This window comes from Hippocampus bargibanti, linkage group LG18, assembly GCF_051943395.1.
Source record: "Hippocampus bargibanti isolate YZ-2025 linkage group LG18, ASM5194339v1, whole genome shotgun sequence".
In the NCBI taxonomy this organism is placed as follows: domain Eukaryota; kingdom Metazoa; phylum Chordata; class Actinopteri; order Syngnathiformes; family Syngnathidae; genus Hippocampus; species Hippocampus bargibanti.
The window spans coordinates 8,923,726-8,938,037 of record NC_142751.1 but is presented as its reverse complement, the minus strand read 5'-3'; the positions used below and the strand labels follow the sequence as shown (position 1 = coordinate 8,938,037).

Genomic DNA, 14,312 nt, shown 5'->3' with positions numbered 1-14,312 from the left:
GTAAGCGGTCAGCTGGTGGCGAACTAGCGGCTAACGTTAGCTGTTATAGCAACCAAAGCAACAAAAAAGACACATCGAACGAGGATTTAACGAGTGTGAATGACTGTTCAAACTGCAATTTGTTGGCGACCAATTAGGGGGTACCCCTCCGATTTCAAATTGCCCAAAGGCGGCTCAAGCGATTCGTGTTTATGTTCACGTCAAGTTTATTGTGAAATGTGCTACATTTGATTGGATTGGATTTGATTTGCCTTTATTAGTCTCGCAGTGGAGAAATTTACATACACACAGCAGCAAAGTGACGAAAGGAATGAAAGTAGAAAAACAAAATACTGAGCTGCTGGAAAGGCAGCAACTCTCGCGGCGCCGTCTTGAAGTCAAAAGAACAAAAAAACGAGATAACAAATATGATGACAGCTCAACGACAATATGACAACACAAACACACAAAGAGCATGTGCAACATACAGCACAAATACAATTTCTTTCCTCAGAAGAGAGATGAGCCGCTGTGGGTGTCACAAACAAACAAGCAAACAAACAGTCCTGCGATCTTAAACACTTTTCTGCATACACTCTGTTGATTGAAGCAGTTCTAATTGAAAGAGGAGCAAATCAAACTGTCTTTTCACCAGCAGATCAACAATGTCATGCACACATCTGGTATTAAACTTACTTTGAAAGCAAGCAAGAAGCTTTGGCATCCATTGACAAAATAAGAGATCGGCTCACATCTCATGTGCCAATAGTTGGATGGCACCGATATTACATATCAATCAAAATCAGTGCTGGTGGACTCGTGGTGGAGAGAAGGCGCAAACTTTGCAAACTTTGCGAAGTTTTGAAAAAGACCCTGAAAAAAACTATCATCTTACACCTGCTTACAACTACATCTTACAGCCCCGTATCAGAATGGGATTTTCCAAAGATAATTAATTTTGCTGGGTCACTATTTACAAGACTACATTCTTTCTGCAACCCCTCATCTGAATTTTTCCCATCATGCTATTGGAGGAGTGTCTTAATAACTTTTATCTGTGCAGATCTTGGCATATGCCCAGGGAACAAGCAGTGAGGCAGCACTGAGTCTGGAGATGGGAGCCAACACCAGCCAGTTCAGTGACCTGCCCAACAATCCCAGCCTCAAGGTTCTGGTGGGCACTGAGTCCATATCGGAGAACGACCCCTTCTGGAATCAGCTCATCTCCTTTACCGTCATTAGTCCCACCAGCAGGTACTTGACTCAAAAGTTTAGTCACATGTCTGAAGCGGTTAAGTCCCACCCAAGATCATTCGGTATTCTAGGATGTTTGCAAAGCTGACTGTTGCTTCAGTAATGATTGATGATAAAGTGTTTTTCATCCTGTTTGAGTATAAAGGGATTGACTAGTTAGTGTTTATTTCCTGTGAAAACAGTATTAAGATGCATGGTTCAAGTGTTATCATTAACTCATTCACTGCCATTCACAAATTTATTCGGGAATTGAAAATATGACGTAGAGCGCCATTCCCGAATTTGTTCGGTTTTTGGTTTTTTTTCATGCTTGGTTGCCGATAAAGCGCTGGCCATGGCCTCTGGCAGTGTTTGAAATAATGTCTGCCCGGGGTATACAACTTTTACATTTCGGCCCGGGTGGCCGACAACTTCTTCGAAGAAAAAAAAATCAAATCAAATGTTTGCTTTATTCAATAAAGCAAAAGCTACAAGCAAACCGCTACAAGCCACGTGGCTCCTCTTTCTAAGCGGCTTTCAAAACTCTCAAGTACACTTTTCAGTCACTGTGTAGTCCGAAACAGGCTGATTGGCTGCCGGGTTGCGCCTTTTCGGCAGCATGAATATGCCAGTACTGTTTTTGAATGAGAGGAATGTCGGAGCCATTCGACTGCCATCGCTGGACACCAAAGGGGCCATTGTGCTTTTTTTGCGCCTGTAATGGGCAGCATCTTCACAGCCCCGCTTTGTTTAGCGGAAAGGTCAGTGCTCTTGGACAGTCTGCGGCTGGATGGATGCATGGCTTGAGGAACCCGCGATAAGAAGAAATGAGCGTCAGCGCAGAGCGCCGATGCGTATGTGGAACTGATGCGGCTTGGAATTGAAGCAGATTTATGTGCAACAGGAGATGTGAGACAATCTCTTTTCGTCAATGGATGCTACAGCTGCGTGTTTGCTTTCAACATTTAGCTTGTAGTCGACGTGCACATTCCACCATGATGTCCCTGATCCACTGGTGGAAAGACGCTTTGAAACTCTCCTTTCATCTAGAACTGCTTCATGTCATCACAAAGAGGGTACAGCAAGTCCTGAAGAATGAATGTCTCTCTGTGTCTTTGTTTTGTCATATTGTCTCTATGCTGTCATATTATTTGTTATTTAGTTTTTTTGTTCTTTTGACTTCAAGACGGCCCCCGAGAGTGGCTGCCTTTCCAGCAGCTCAGTATTTTGTTTTTCTACTTTCATTCCTTTCATCACTTTGCTGCTGTGAAATGTAAATTTCTCCACTGTGAGACTAATAAAGGCAACTCCAATCCAATACTTACGACCACGAACTCCAGACCCTATTTTTTTTTATTTGAATTCTACGCCTGGCACCGCAACACACTAGCAGTCCGGCAACGCATACGACAATTTTGACCAGCCAGCATCTCACTCTCGCGCAGCAATCGACCGTGTGATGGCACCAGAGGGGGGGAGCTTGCAAGTCATTTAGCCTTCGAGTCTCTATTCAACATTTTGAATGGATTTTGATTTATGATCATTTTGGAACTCGGTCGGAAGTCGGATGTTACCTGTATTGTATTTTGGGGAGACACCCTCATTTCAAGCTCATATTACTCCAGACCATATAATTTAGGAATTAACTCTTTTTTTTCTGATTAAAGAAGAGAGTCTCAGGTTTGTAACACTGTACTAAGTGTTTATGTAGTCCTAAACCTCATTAGTCTGTGGGTCCTAGAATTCCAGTGACAATGACAAAAACCTTGGCACTGGAGTGGACACATTTTTACACGTCTGGCAGTGAATGAATGAAAAGTGTTTTTTTTTTTCTCACGAGGGGCAAAATTGATATGGGTTATGGCAGTGTGAAGCGGATTAAAATATAGTCGTATAGTTTTTGCTTTTTTGAATGTTGCTATGCCGATGACCATTTTGTGTTTGGGAGCCTTTTACTGAGCGAGTTGCTTATTCTGTAGCCACAAAGGGATATAAGTCTTCTTGTGCCGGTCCCAAGCCCGGATAAATACAGAGGGTTGTGTCATGAAGGGCATCCGACGTAAAAGCTTGGCCAAAACAAACATGCGGATCAAACCTCTAAAGATGGAGGACACTGATTTGCTGTGGCGACCCCTTGAAGGGAAAAGCCGAAAGGAAAAGAAGATCATCGAATAAGCAAAGAAAAAAAGCTGAACATTTTGTGTGACAAATCTGGATGTGTTTTTTCCTTTTCAGTGGAGACTCCAAGTTACTGGAAGATGCTGTGTTACCACTGGCCAAGCTCCTCAGTATGGCAACCTTCTTAATTGATAACTTGATCAATACTGCAGTCAGGCACACAAAAAGTTATTGCATGCTCTACTTTGGATAATGTTTTTTCTCCCCACCCTGTTTACAGTTGAAAACAATCCCAGAACAGGAAACTTTGGCGCTCTGGTTAGAATCTTCCTGGGACGGACAAAAGAGCTCAAAATCTCCACAGAATGCCAAGAGTGAGTGTGGGAAGCTTTTTGTGTTCGTCATCAGTGTTCTTTGTGTCGAAGATGGCAAAGTTAAACATAAGCAGAACGGACGAGGTTGCCGTCATCAATTCTATTGGAAAAGCAATGTCATTTAGGATTATTATACAGTATTTGGATTAAAGTGTTGTCAGACCTTTCTCTACTTCAGTTCCCTTCCATTTTTTCCAGATTTGGAAGATTTAACGCAATATTAATGTTTTTTTCTTTTATTCTTTGTAATGAACATTCCTATTTCGACACAGTAACAACTAACCGCTGCTTTTAAAAACAATGTTACCATTTTTACCTGCTATCCAAGTTAACCTGCATCCAAAATGTGTTATAATGTTATGTATACTCTCCTCTGCAGTCAGCTATTCATCTGGCAGGCCCACAACGCCCTCTTCATGATCCGTTGCCTGCTCAAGGTGTTCATCCGTGAAATGAATGAGCAGGAGCTACACTTGCAGTTCACCTACCAGGAGAGGGCGCCAGGTTCCTGTGGGGGTAAGGCATGTCACTGAGTCTCAACCAACATGCATCTAAGCGTGGACAGACATGGTCAAGGACAGAATGTTGTGATCAGAGAGGGCAGGGAAAGTGACAAACAAGCTGATATAATGAAGTGACATGCTGCGTTCACATAAGATGGGAAAATCGGGTACCTTTAGTTATGGCTGTGCTTATCAGGCCCTTAAGTGGTATGAGCACATAATGTTTTGACTATTTTTTCCTTATTGACATTCTATTCACCTTGGAAACCAGCAACACATTCCCATAAAGGCTGAATGCGGAATAAGTCACGCCCACATGACTTTTGACACCACTCTGACATCACACACAAGGCAAAATGAGACCAGCATATAATCTGATGACCCACCCTTCCTTGGGGCATACAAATCAAGATGAGCCAAGATGGAGCCGAGTTGCTGGTTTATACCATTGTACCATTTTGGCTCTTTAAAGGGCAACCGACGTCACTTTTTTGTTTTTTAACTGACATTAGAAAAACGTTTTATAGCATCTAAACTACCCAAAACACGCAGTATATTTTTATTCAAATGCATAACACCAATAAAAATGACTTAAAGTGTCCAAAATCTGCAAAAAATTGAGCTGCGAATTGGGCATTTTCAGAAAGTCCCGCCCCCAGTTCGTGACGTCACGCCGAGACGTCTTGCATTGCTGAAGAATGAAAACAATGGCTTCAGATTCGGATAATATGCTTTCTTGTTACACATCCAGTTATGAATATGATTCAAATAGTTCTGAAGAGGAAAGCATATTGCAATCGATTAAAGAATTTATTCCGTGTCATTTTGAGGCAACGGGCGGGGGAGAATGTCTCACCCAAAAAGAGGCAGTAAAATTGCCACCAAGCTGTGAGGAATGAATCGGCTGATAAATTCTTCAATGGAGCTTGGACTCCCTCTGCTGGCGGCTTTTGGATGTAAAATAAGGTTTTCAAAAAAACAGTACAGCAAAATACATTGACGTGATGGAAGGACTGCTACAATGCGTCTTTTTTACGGTGAACGGCGGTCCTTTTCTGACGTCACGTGAGGACTCGTCACCAACTCAAAAACAAGACTTCCTGAATGTTCAGCGCGAGTCTTAAAACGTAAACTATAGCTATATGCGGTGGAATCTTATTAAAATACGCCCAGTAGATGTCATTTGAAGCCATTTTACAAATTAAGGACACAACTTGTCCGGAGACGTCGGTTGTCCTTTAACATCACGGTTTCTTTCAAAGCCAGAAACTTGTCATGACCACTTTACCTCTATATCCATGTTGGTGCTGGGCATACAGAACAGTCACACAAATTGGAAAAGGGAAAAAGTCAGACAGTGTTTTGGATTGGATTGGATTAGCCTTTATTAGTCTTGAAGTGGAGAAATTTACTTTTCACAGCAGCAAAGTTATGGAAGGATGAGGAGAGGAAAGGAAGTAGAAAAACAAAATACAGGAGCTGCTGGAAAGGCAGCCACTCTTGCGGCGCCATCTTGAAAAGAACAAAATAAAACAACAAAATAATATGACAACACAAAAACACAGTCATTCAATCTTAAGCACCAAGCTTTCTGCTGAATAAAGCGGGGCTGTGGAAATGCCCATTACAGGGGCGCAACAAGCACAATCACCCCAGAGCTGTCCAGCGGTGACAGTCAAATGGCACTGACATTTCTCTCAATCAAAAACGGCAGGCAGTGTAAAATGGACTCTACATACAGGCACTGACCTTCCTCTGTTAGGTTTCTGATATTACCTTGAAAGCTGGAAAATTGCCAGGTCAATTTAGTCCCACCATTCCCTGTCTGTGACCTTTGTACATATCGCAACATGGAACAATGGTGCAAAATGTCAGATTGTACAGGCAGCATTAAAAAAAGCTTTTAACATCTCTGTCTTCTCTAGGAGCAAGCCATGAGGACCTCCTTGTTGAGCTGTTATCCAACCTTGTGCACCTGATTGTTGAAGTACCGATGCTGTAAGTACTTCCTGTGTGTGTGCCAATCGTGAATGTAACTTGTGAACATTTTCAAAAGGTCAAGATGTGCGTAGACTCTTGGGCAAAAAAAAAAAGACAGTTATGGTGACCGGGATGATCACAATGCCCCAACTGGTCCTACGCAGCAATTTAATGATACAACTTAAAATAACTTGTCTGACATTCTGCATAGGCGACTTAAAACAAAAATGAATTAATGGTGACCCATCTACAGTTTTCACTACATCATCATTTGTTATTTGTAGTCATTTTACCCAGGATGTTAGTAATTTAAATAATCTGTTTTTGGAGGGAATGATTGATTAGTGGTAATAATAATAATAATACTAATAATAATAATACATACATTCACTTACATGCGCCTTTCAGAGCACCCATGGACGCTTTACAATTAAAAGCACAATAAACACCAGAACAATAAAACCATAAATAAAATGATAAAATAATAAGAGAGTTATCATAGTTTTGAGGTTGGCGCTGTGTGTAGGCGGTTGTGTGGGTTTTATCTGGGTTACTCGGCTTTCTCCCTCATACCAAAAACATTCATGTTTGGTTAATTAAAGGTGTAGGTTAATTCTTGACGAAAACTCAAAGGTCTGCTCGCAATTGTCATCTGTGCGTCTGTTTCTTCTGCAGGGTTCAAATTTAGTAGCAATCACTTTGAAAAATATTGAATCCTGATAACCTTTTTGTTTTTGAAGGACCCATGGCAATGGGCATAACCTCCAAATGTCAGACTTGCTGTCTCCATTTTTGATCACGTCAGTCAGTCACAGGGCACCAACTACAGACAAACAACCATTCAGACTCACGTTCTTCGATGAATCTAACATTTGTGTTTCGGGAATGTGGGAAGAAGATGGAGAATACCCACTCAAGCATCAGAGAGAACATGCAACCTCCACCCAGCCTAAATTCTAACCCAGAACCTCTTGACCATGAGTCAGGTGTCCCGTTACGGCCTTGCAATTACACAGTTGTCGGAACTGTCTTGGATAGATGAAAAGGTGGGGAGGGGATTGGTTGGTGAAAACGTGGGGAGGGGATTGGTTGATACAAGGAAATAAGTGGTGTGTTGATGTCAAGGTGATTTGCCAAAAAGGAAAACATTTGAAGAAATGTTCGGACAGAGATGCTATTAGTTAGATTTTGTATTGCGCGCCTTTTATCTGGCTGCATTGTTTACGCGACGGCCACCAAGGCTAACCAATCAGCGCCCGCTATGCTGAAGTGTTGCCAACGAGTTCAGCCCCCAATCCGGCGAGTTCGCTTACGATTGGCTGCGTGGAGTATGTCGGCGGAGAGGAAATTCCTCTTCCCAGTTGACGCTCCAGGAGGACGCGATGCATCTCAAAAAGTCATGCCTGCTGGCACGTAATTAAGTAATTATGTGCCAGCAGCTTCAGTCATGGCTTACTGAAGACCCAAGGATATATGTTGTCGTACTACAGTAGGTGTGAATTTATTTTACGACAGAGCGTCTGTGTTTTATACTTCCCCGATCTGTATTTGACTGAAACATACATTCCATACAAAATACATATAGCACTGAAGCAAATACACCTTACGGACAACCGCTCGGAACGTATCTCGTTCGTAAGGTGGGGAACGTCTGGAGTATGACTTTAATGTCCGCACCGACATCTTTTTTCCTGTAGAGACATCACCTACAGCATCCTGTTTGAAGCTGTTACCACACTGCTGGTGTTCTTTTCCTACCAGCTTTTCTGCAAAGACATCCTCAGAGATGGGTTAATCTACCGCCATGTCATGAATGGACGATGGTGAGCAAACACACAGATGCACGTATTATATGGAAAGTTGCAACTTTTTTTCCCCCATGAGAGATAATGGAAAAAAAATCAATTGTGGCAGTCAATACATGGACATTTGTTCTGCTTTCATGCATCACAATAGTTTCTGGTTCTCTGGTTGTCCTCAAGCGATTGTTGCAAAGTGTCTCCTTAAATTGTATGAATGCTTTGTTCCCGTAATGGGCCGTCCAAATTCTATCGATGTCACCAAGCCTTTTGTATCTCCTCCAGTCTGTCGTGGGACTGTCACAGGCCCCTGTCTGCTTCCCTGCGTTGCCAGACAGTTTCATCACAAACGATGTCCTCGTGTTATTCCGCTACGGTCATAAATACAGGGAAACATCCAAATGGCCATCGCCCTGCCGTTTCCCCCGTGACCCTTCGCTTGGTGTCTGGGAGCCAAGCGAAATTTTGAGTGATGACTTGCATTCCATAGGTTTCCAACCCAAATTCCTGATTCTTTCCTGTTCTAAATACTTCTGCTTCCAAGTTATATGAGCAAAACTCCAAGCACCCGTTGTCATGCAGAATATCAGTGGACTGTTGCCAATACAGACACTTCCTTGCTTACGAACATTCGAGTTACGAACAACGGTAGATACGAATATTTTTGTAGTAACATATACAGGTAACATCCGTCTTACGACCGAGTTCCGTTCAGACCAAACGGTCGTAAGTCAAAATCCATTCAAAATGTTCAATAGAGATTCGGAGGCTAAATGACTAGCAAACTCCCCCCTCTGGTTCCATCACACGGTCGATTGCTGTGCAAGATTGAGATGCTGAATGGCTGGCCAAAATTGTTGTACGTGTAGCCGGCCTGCTAGCGCCAGGCGTAGAATTAAAATTTTAAAATAGGGTCTGAAGGTTGTGGTCGTAAGTATGGGTGGTTGTAAGTCGAGCCGGTCGTAAGTTGGATGTTACCTGTATAGTATTCTTTCCAGTTGTACATGTACATATCTTTATATAGCATATATTTTATTAAATGTTTATTTTTCAGTACAAACCAATTAAGGTTGCATATACAAGCCTTAAACATACTTATATCAATCTTAAAAATACGTACTGTATATAAACCTTAAACATACATTCCTACATACATGCATGCATACATACATACATTCCATGGGGTGAGGTTCAATTTGGATCGTTCATACAATAGCCTGCTTAGGCAAAACAGGTTAGGCAACTTTCGTAATGCTGATGAGGGTCGTTATGCTGATGAGGTGATACCGGTGGGAGTGGGGGTAATAGGCCAGTCATTAGTCAGGAATGTAGGAACAATCAGTGGGGCCACAGGGAGGGGTCCTCTGCCCCCCCAACCTGAGAGTAGGGACCTATCATAGCTGTGTCCGGCGCCACCATGTCTGGACATTAGGGATATATAAATAGGGCCGATACGACCAGTCAGACTTTAGTTCGCTGACGAAGCCTCTTGGATAGGAGGCGAAACGTCCGAAACCTTCACATTTGTACAGATGACGGCTGACGAAACCTTCTCATCGATTCCATACAAAATACAGTAAAGTCTCGTTATATCGATATTCAAGGGAGTCCGAAAAAATATCGATATAACCGGGACTATCGATATATCCGACCCTGTTTGCATGTAATTTTCTCCGTGCGCGCATAGAAATAGTATCGATATAACCGGGACTATCGATATATCCGATATCGATATAACGAGACTTTACTGTATAGCACTGCAGCAACTTATGAACAAATTCACCTTACGAACAACCGTTCGGAACGTATATCGGTCATAAGTTGGGGAGCGTCTGTATTTCTATATTATTAAGCAAAGAGGGAAAAATATCACCCCCCCCCCCCAGTTTGTTCCTGACAAGTCGCCTGGTGAAGACGCTGCTCTACAACTTCATCAGACAGGAAAAATGTCCGCCGCCAGCAACACACATCTTTGAGCCCAAAGCGGAGGGCGGCCTCCTCTACAGCCTGGCATCTGGCGTTGCAAGTAAGATCGCACCCACACAAAAAGCCCGCTTGAATCTGAATGGTTGCCATACAATCACAGGGCACATAAAGACAAACAACCATTCATTCTCGCTGAGGTCGGTAACCTATGGCTTACGAGACATTTACGGCTCTTTTGATGATTGCATCTGGCTCATCGATAAAACTAAGTACATATTCTTGCTTGAGCGGCAGTTGGCGGAAAGTGCAATTTTGAATGGATGATCCTGACCTAGGTTGGCTGAAAGCCTAATTTTGATTGGATGACACTGATCTAAGGCGGCTGTTGATGTTCTAAGAGCAATTTTGATTGGATGATACTGACCTAGGTGGCCGTTGATGTTAAAACAGGTAACAGGTATGCCCCCTTTTAAATAAGCCTGACGAGTAAAAAAAAAAAAAAAAAAGACGAGTATCGTTCACTTCAGGTTGAATGGACCGAAGGATTCGCCTTCGTGGAGAGAAAAGGTTCTACCGTGATTCTAATTTGCAATGAAACAATACCATGAATGAAACAGTTGAATATCAGTGGCACTTTGACAAGTCCCATGCTAACGTTAGCATTAATATACTTCTGTGAGAGACTGCGGAAAGCAAGCGTGCAAGCTAATCAGCAGTGTGCAGGCTAGCTAGCAGTAATTTCATCTATGGACCCGGCAAGATGACTTTCATTCCGATCGGTTGGCTGGATTTTAATTTTTTTTTACCAATCATGAGGAATGGAAAACTATTCATATTAATGGTGAGTATTATCACAGTTATTTTAAATAATATATTCTGACATTTTGTTGAAATCACGTGTTTGCGTGCACGTTCGCGCGTGTGTGTGGCTCTCACATTAAACATTTCTAAATATTTTACTTTTATGGCTGTCTTAGTCAAAAAGGTTCCCGACCCCAGATTCAGTGTTCAATCAGCCTGCCATGCATGTTTTTGGAATGTGGGAGGAAACCCAGTGAACCCGGAGAAAACCCACACGGGCCTGAGGAGAACATGCAAATTCCACACAGGAATGAACTCACGACCTCTGCACTGCACTCATTTTAAAGTCTACCTGCAATATATTTAAAGGACAACCGATGTCCCCGGAGAATTTGTGTCCATAATTTGTGAAATGGCTTCAAATGACTTCTACTGAGCGTATTTTAATAAGATTCCACCGCATATAGCTATATTTTACGTTTTAAGACGCGCTGAATATTCAGGAAGTATTGTTTTTGAGTTGGTGACGAGTCCGTATGTGACGTCACTAAAGGAACGCCCCTGACTGAAAAAAAGACACATTGTAGCAGTCCTTCCATCACGTCAATGTATTTTGCTGTACTTGTTTGGTCTGAAAACCTCATGTTGCACCCAAAAGCCACCAGAAGAGGGTGTCCAAGCTCCATGGAAGGAATTTATCAGCCTGTGGAAACTGGCTGATTCATTCCTCACAACAGCTTGGTTGCCATTTTGTGCCTCTTTTTGGGTGAGACATTACCCCCCAATGTTGCCTCAAAATGGCACGGAATAAATTCTTTAATCCATTGCAAACATGTATGCTTTCCTCTTCAGAACTATTTGAATCATATTCATAACTGGATGTGTAACAAAAAAGCATATTCTCCGAATCTGAAGCCATTGTTTTGATTCCCCAGCAATGCAAGACGTCTTGACGTCACGAACTGGGGACGGGACTTTCTGGAAATGCCCAATTCGCAGCTCAATGTTTTGCAGATTTTGGACACTTTAAGTCATTTTTATTGGTGTTTTGCATTTGACTAAAAATATCATACTGCGTGTTTTGGGTAGTTTAGATGCTATAAAACATTTTTCTGATGTCAGTTAAGAAACAAAAAAGTGACGTCGGTTGTCCTTTAAGTCTCTATTTTTTAAGGAAATAGTCATAGCAAAGCAAATCAACCTATTGCCCTGAAAAAGTGCAAACATGTCACCAGTTTTCCCCTTCTCTTGTCTCTCATTTCAATCCCAAGCCATATATTATTAGAGGTATGGATGAATGTTCCGTCTGGGCATACAAAGCTGCGTGGATGAAAATTGATGGGTAAAACGTGACCATCGCTGTTTGTTGACGTCTGATTTGGCCATGTTGTTGCATTCTGGACATGCGTCCATTCTGTTTGAATGGTTGCACCCACGAGCTTCCACTGCAGAAAAACATTCTTTGTGGTGTGTTGGTGGTAGAGTGCATCCACTGAGGCATTGGCATTCACTGCTGTGTGTGAGTACGTGTGTGTGTGCCTTTGTGCGTGCGTGTCAGTGGCCACAGACGGGCCTGATGATGAGTTATGGTGCCCTGTCCTCTTCTGTAATCCCCCAGAGCCCGTCTGTCTGCAGCCGCCTCCCTTGTACACACACACACACACACACACACACACACACACACACACACACACACACACACACACACACACACACACACACACACACACACACACACACACACACACACACTTCAACAAAGACACGGGGCGACTCATATGGTCGCCGTTAGGCGACAGCCCTTGTTTTATTTCTCCCGTCTCATGAAGCGTGCACATTCCAATTCCATGTGGAAAATGTTTGTAATTCAAACAACAGAACTCGTATGAAGCACGAACTCCGAAAGGGAAATTTTTACACATTTAGGCCTTGTTATATTCTCTGTGTCGCTGGAGGAACTTCTTTTTCTTTTTAATTGTGCCTATGAACATTCCATGTGCTCATATATGTAAGGTTATCAGAGCAGTGTTGTCATCTTGTCTAACTCTAGTCAGCTCCAAAGACATCCCGAGTGTCTGTCTTCTTTCATCTTTGATGATGCACAAGAATATCTCATCCGCCCCTATCGAAGAGCTGTTTGAAAAATGTGTCCGTTTATGAATATAAAACGCCCAGTTTTGATCACAATGTAAATTTATTTATTGCCTCGGCTGTGGTTTCCTTGGATTACAGCGCCTCACCTCCTGCTCCATTGATGGCCACTTTGCAGTAAGGCAAAGCCATCTTATTTGTATTGCACATTTCATACTAAAAGGCAACTCAATGTGCTTCACACAAGCAAAGACACAACACCGTCAAACATTTACAAACACCTTCCCTTCTTTAGCAAGCTGATTTGTGTGCAGCATCACGGCGAAATGCGGCGGCACTTTGTTTTTGACCCAAGTCGATCGAGCTTAGTTCTTGGCCTCTGTGTGTGACCTTTTCCACCCCTTCCTTTTCCTTTCCCGTGCCTCTCTACCCCCCGCCCCCCACTGGGTGACTGGCCACAGGCGAAGCAGTCACAGAAGTTATTTGGAGGTTAAAAAAAAACTGCCGCTGCGGTTAAGGTAGAATAAAGCTCAGTGAATGTATGTGAGTGCAGGAAATGTGGCTGCCTTACTGGCTTCAGTGACACAGTCGGCCAGTCACTGTGGTGCCAGTGATGCTTGGAACAAGGCTGTGTCACAGGTTGGCGCCGTCTCTCTTAAGATCTTTCTTTCTCTCATGTGTGTGAATGTGAGAATTTTTGCTCCGTCGTGAAGTCATTTTTCTCCTCGCTTACTGGAATTACACACCAACATTTACTGACTACTTACATTTTTTGGCCTCAATTCCAAAACTACATGAAGAGAAAGAAAAGAAGAATTAAAAGATTTATTGCTGTAAACAACAGAACATGATGGCCAAGGGGACATGGCTGTTAAAATACACCATATATATCTTATTGAAAAACTAATGCACCTCTTTGTGGATTTCACACAAAGGACATTAAAGCTGAAGCTCACCTCATCCAGTGTCCTTTTCAAGGGTCCATGAACAAATTATGTGATCAAGTCAAAGGAAGAATTACCCTGCCCTTTTAACCTTCACCACTAGATGGCAACATTTCAACTTGGCTCCACCTGGAAGGCTGCCTATCAGAACCCCCCACTCAGCTCCACACTTGCATCATCACAGCTACCCTGTGGCTAGACGTCCAGGAGCCAGAGAACGGTCATCCGTGTGCCTCGATGCTCATGCTTTTCATGACGCTTGAGCGCGTCCGCGCTTCGCTCGAGAAACTCAACACACTTGAGAAACTCAACACATCTCCCCACTACCACTAGCAAGAACACACACACACACACACACACACACACACACACACACACACACACACACACACACACACACACACACACACACACACACACACACACACACACACACACACACACACACACACACACACACACACACACACACACACACACACACACACAAGAAAAAAAGGAAAGACTACAGCGGCTTCAGTTGGTTTTGTTCTGTGGCGCCTCCTATGTTGTTTGATTGCGAGC

General features: G+C 42.9%; 1 protein-coding gene across 2 annotated transcripts in view; it reads left to right on the top strand.

Annotated features, from left to right (window-relative positions):
* The window catches only part of dym (dymeclin), a 53,661-nt gene that overhangs the window by 209 nt on the left and 39,140 nt on the right, over positions 1–14,312 (top strand). For both annotated transcript variants that reach the window (XM_089019872.1, XM_089019871.1), the window contains exons 2-8: positions 1,043–1,233; positions 3,448–3,500; positions 3,611–3,704; positions 4,084–4,220; positions 6,133–6,205; positions 7,885–8,010; positions 9,873–10,012. In XM_089019872.1, the coding sequence (XP_088875998.1) occupies positions 1,094–1,233; positions 3,448–3,500; positions 3,611–3,704; positions 4,084–4,220; positions 6,133–6,205; positions 7,885–8,010; positions 9,873–10,012 (763 nt within the window). In that variant the 5' untranslated portion in view covers positions 1,043–1,093. The remainder of the gene's footprint in view (positions 1–1,042; positions 1,234–3,447; positions 3,501–3,610; positions 3,705–4,083; positions 4,221–6,132; positions 6,206–7,884; positions 8,011–9,872; positions 10,013–14,312) is intronic.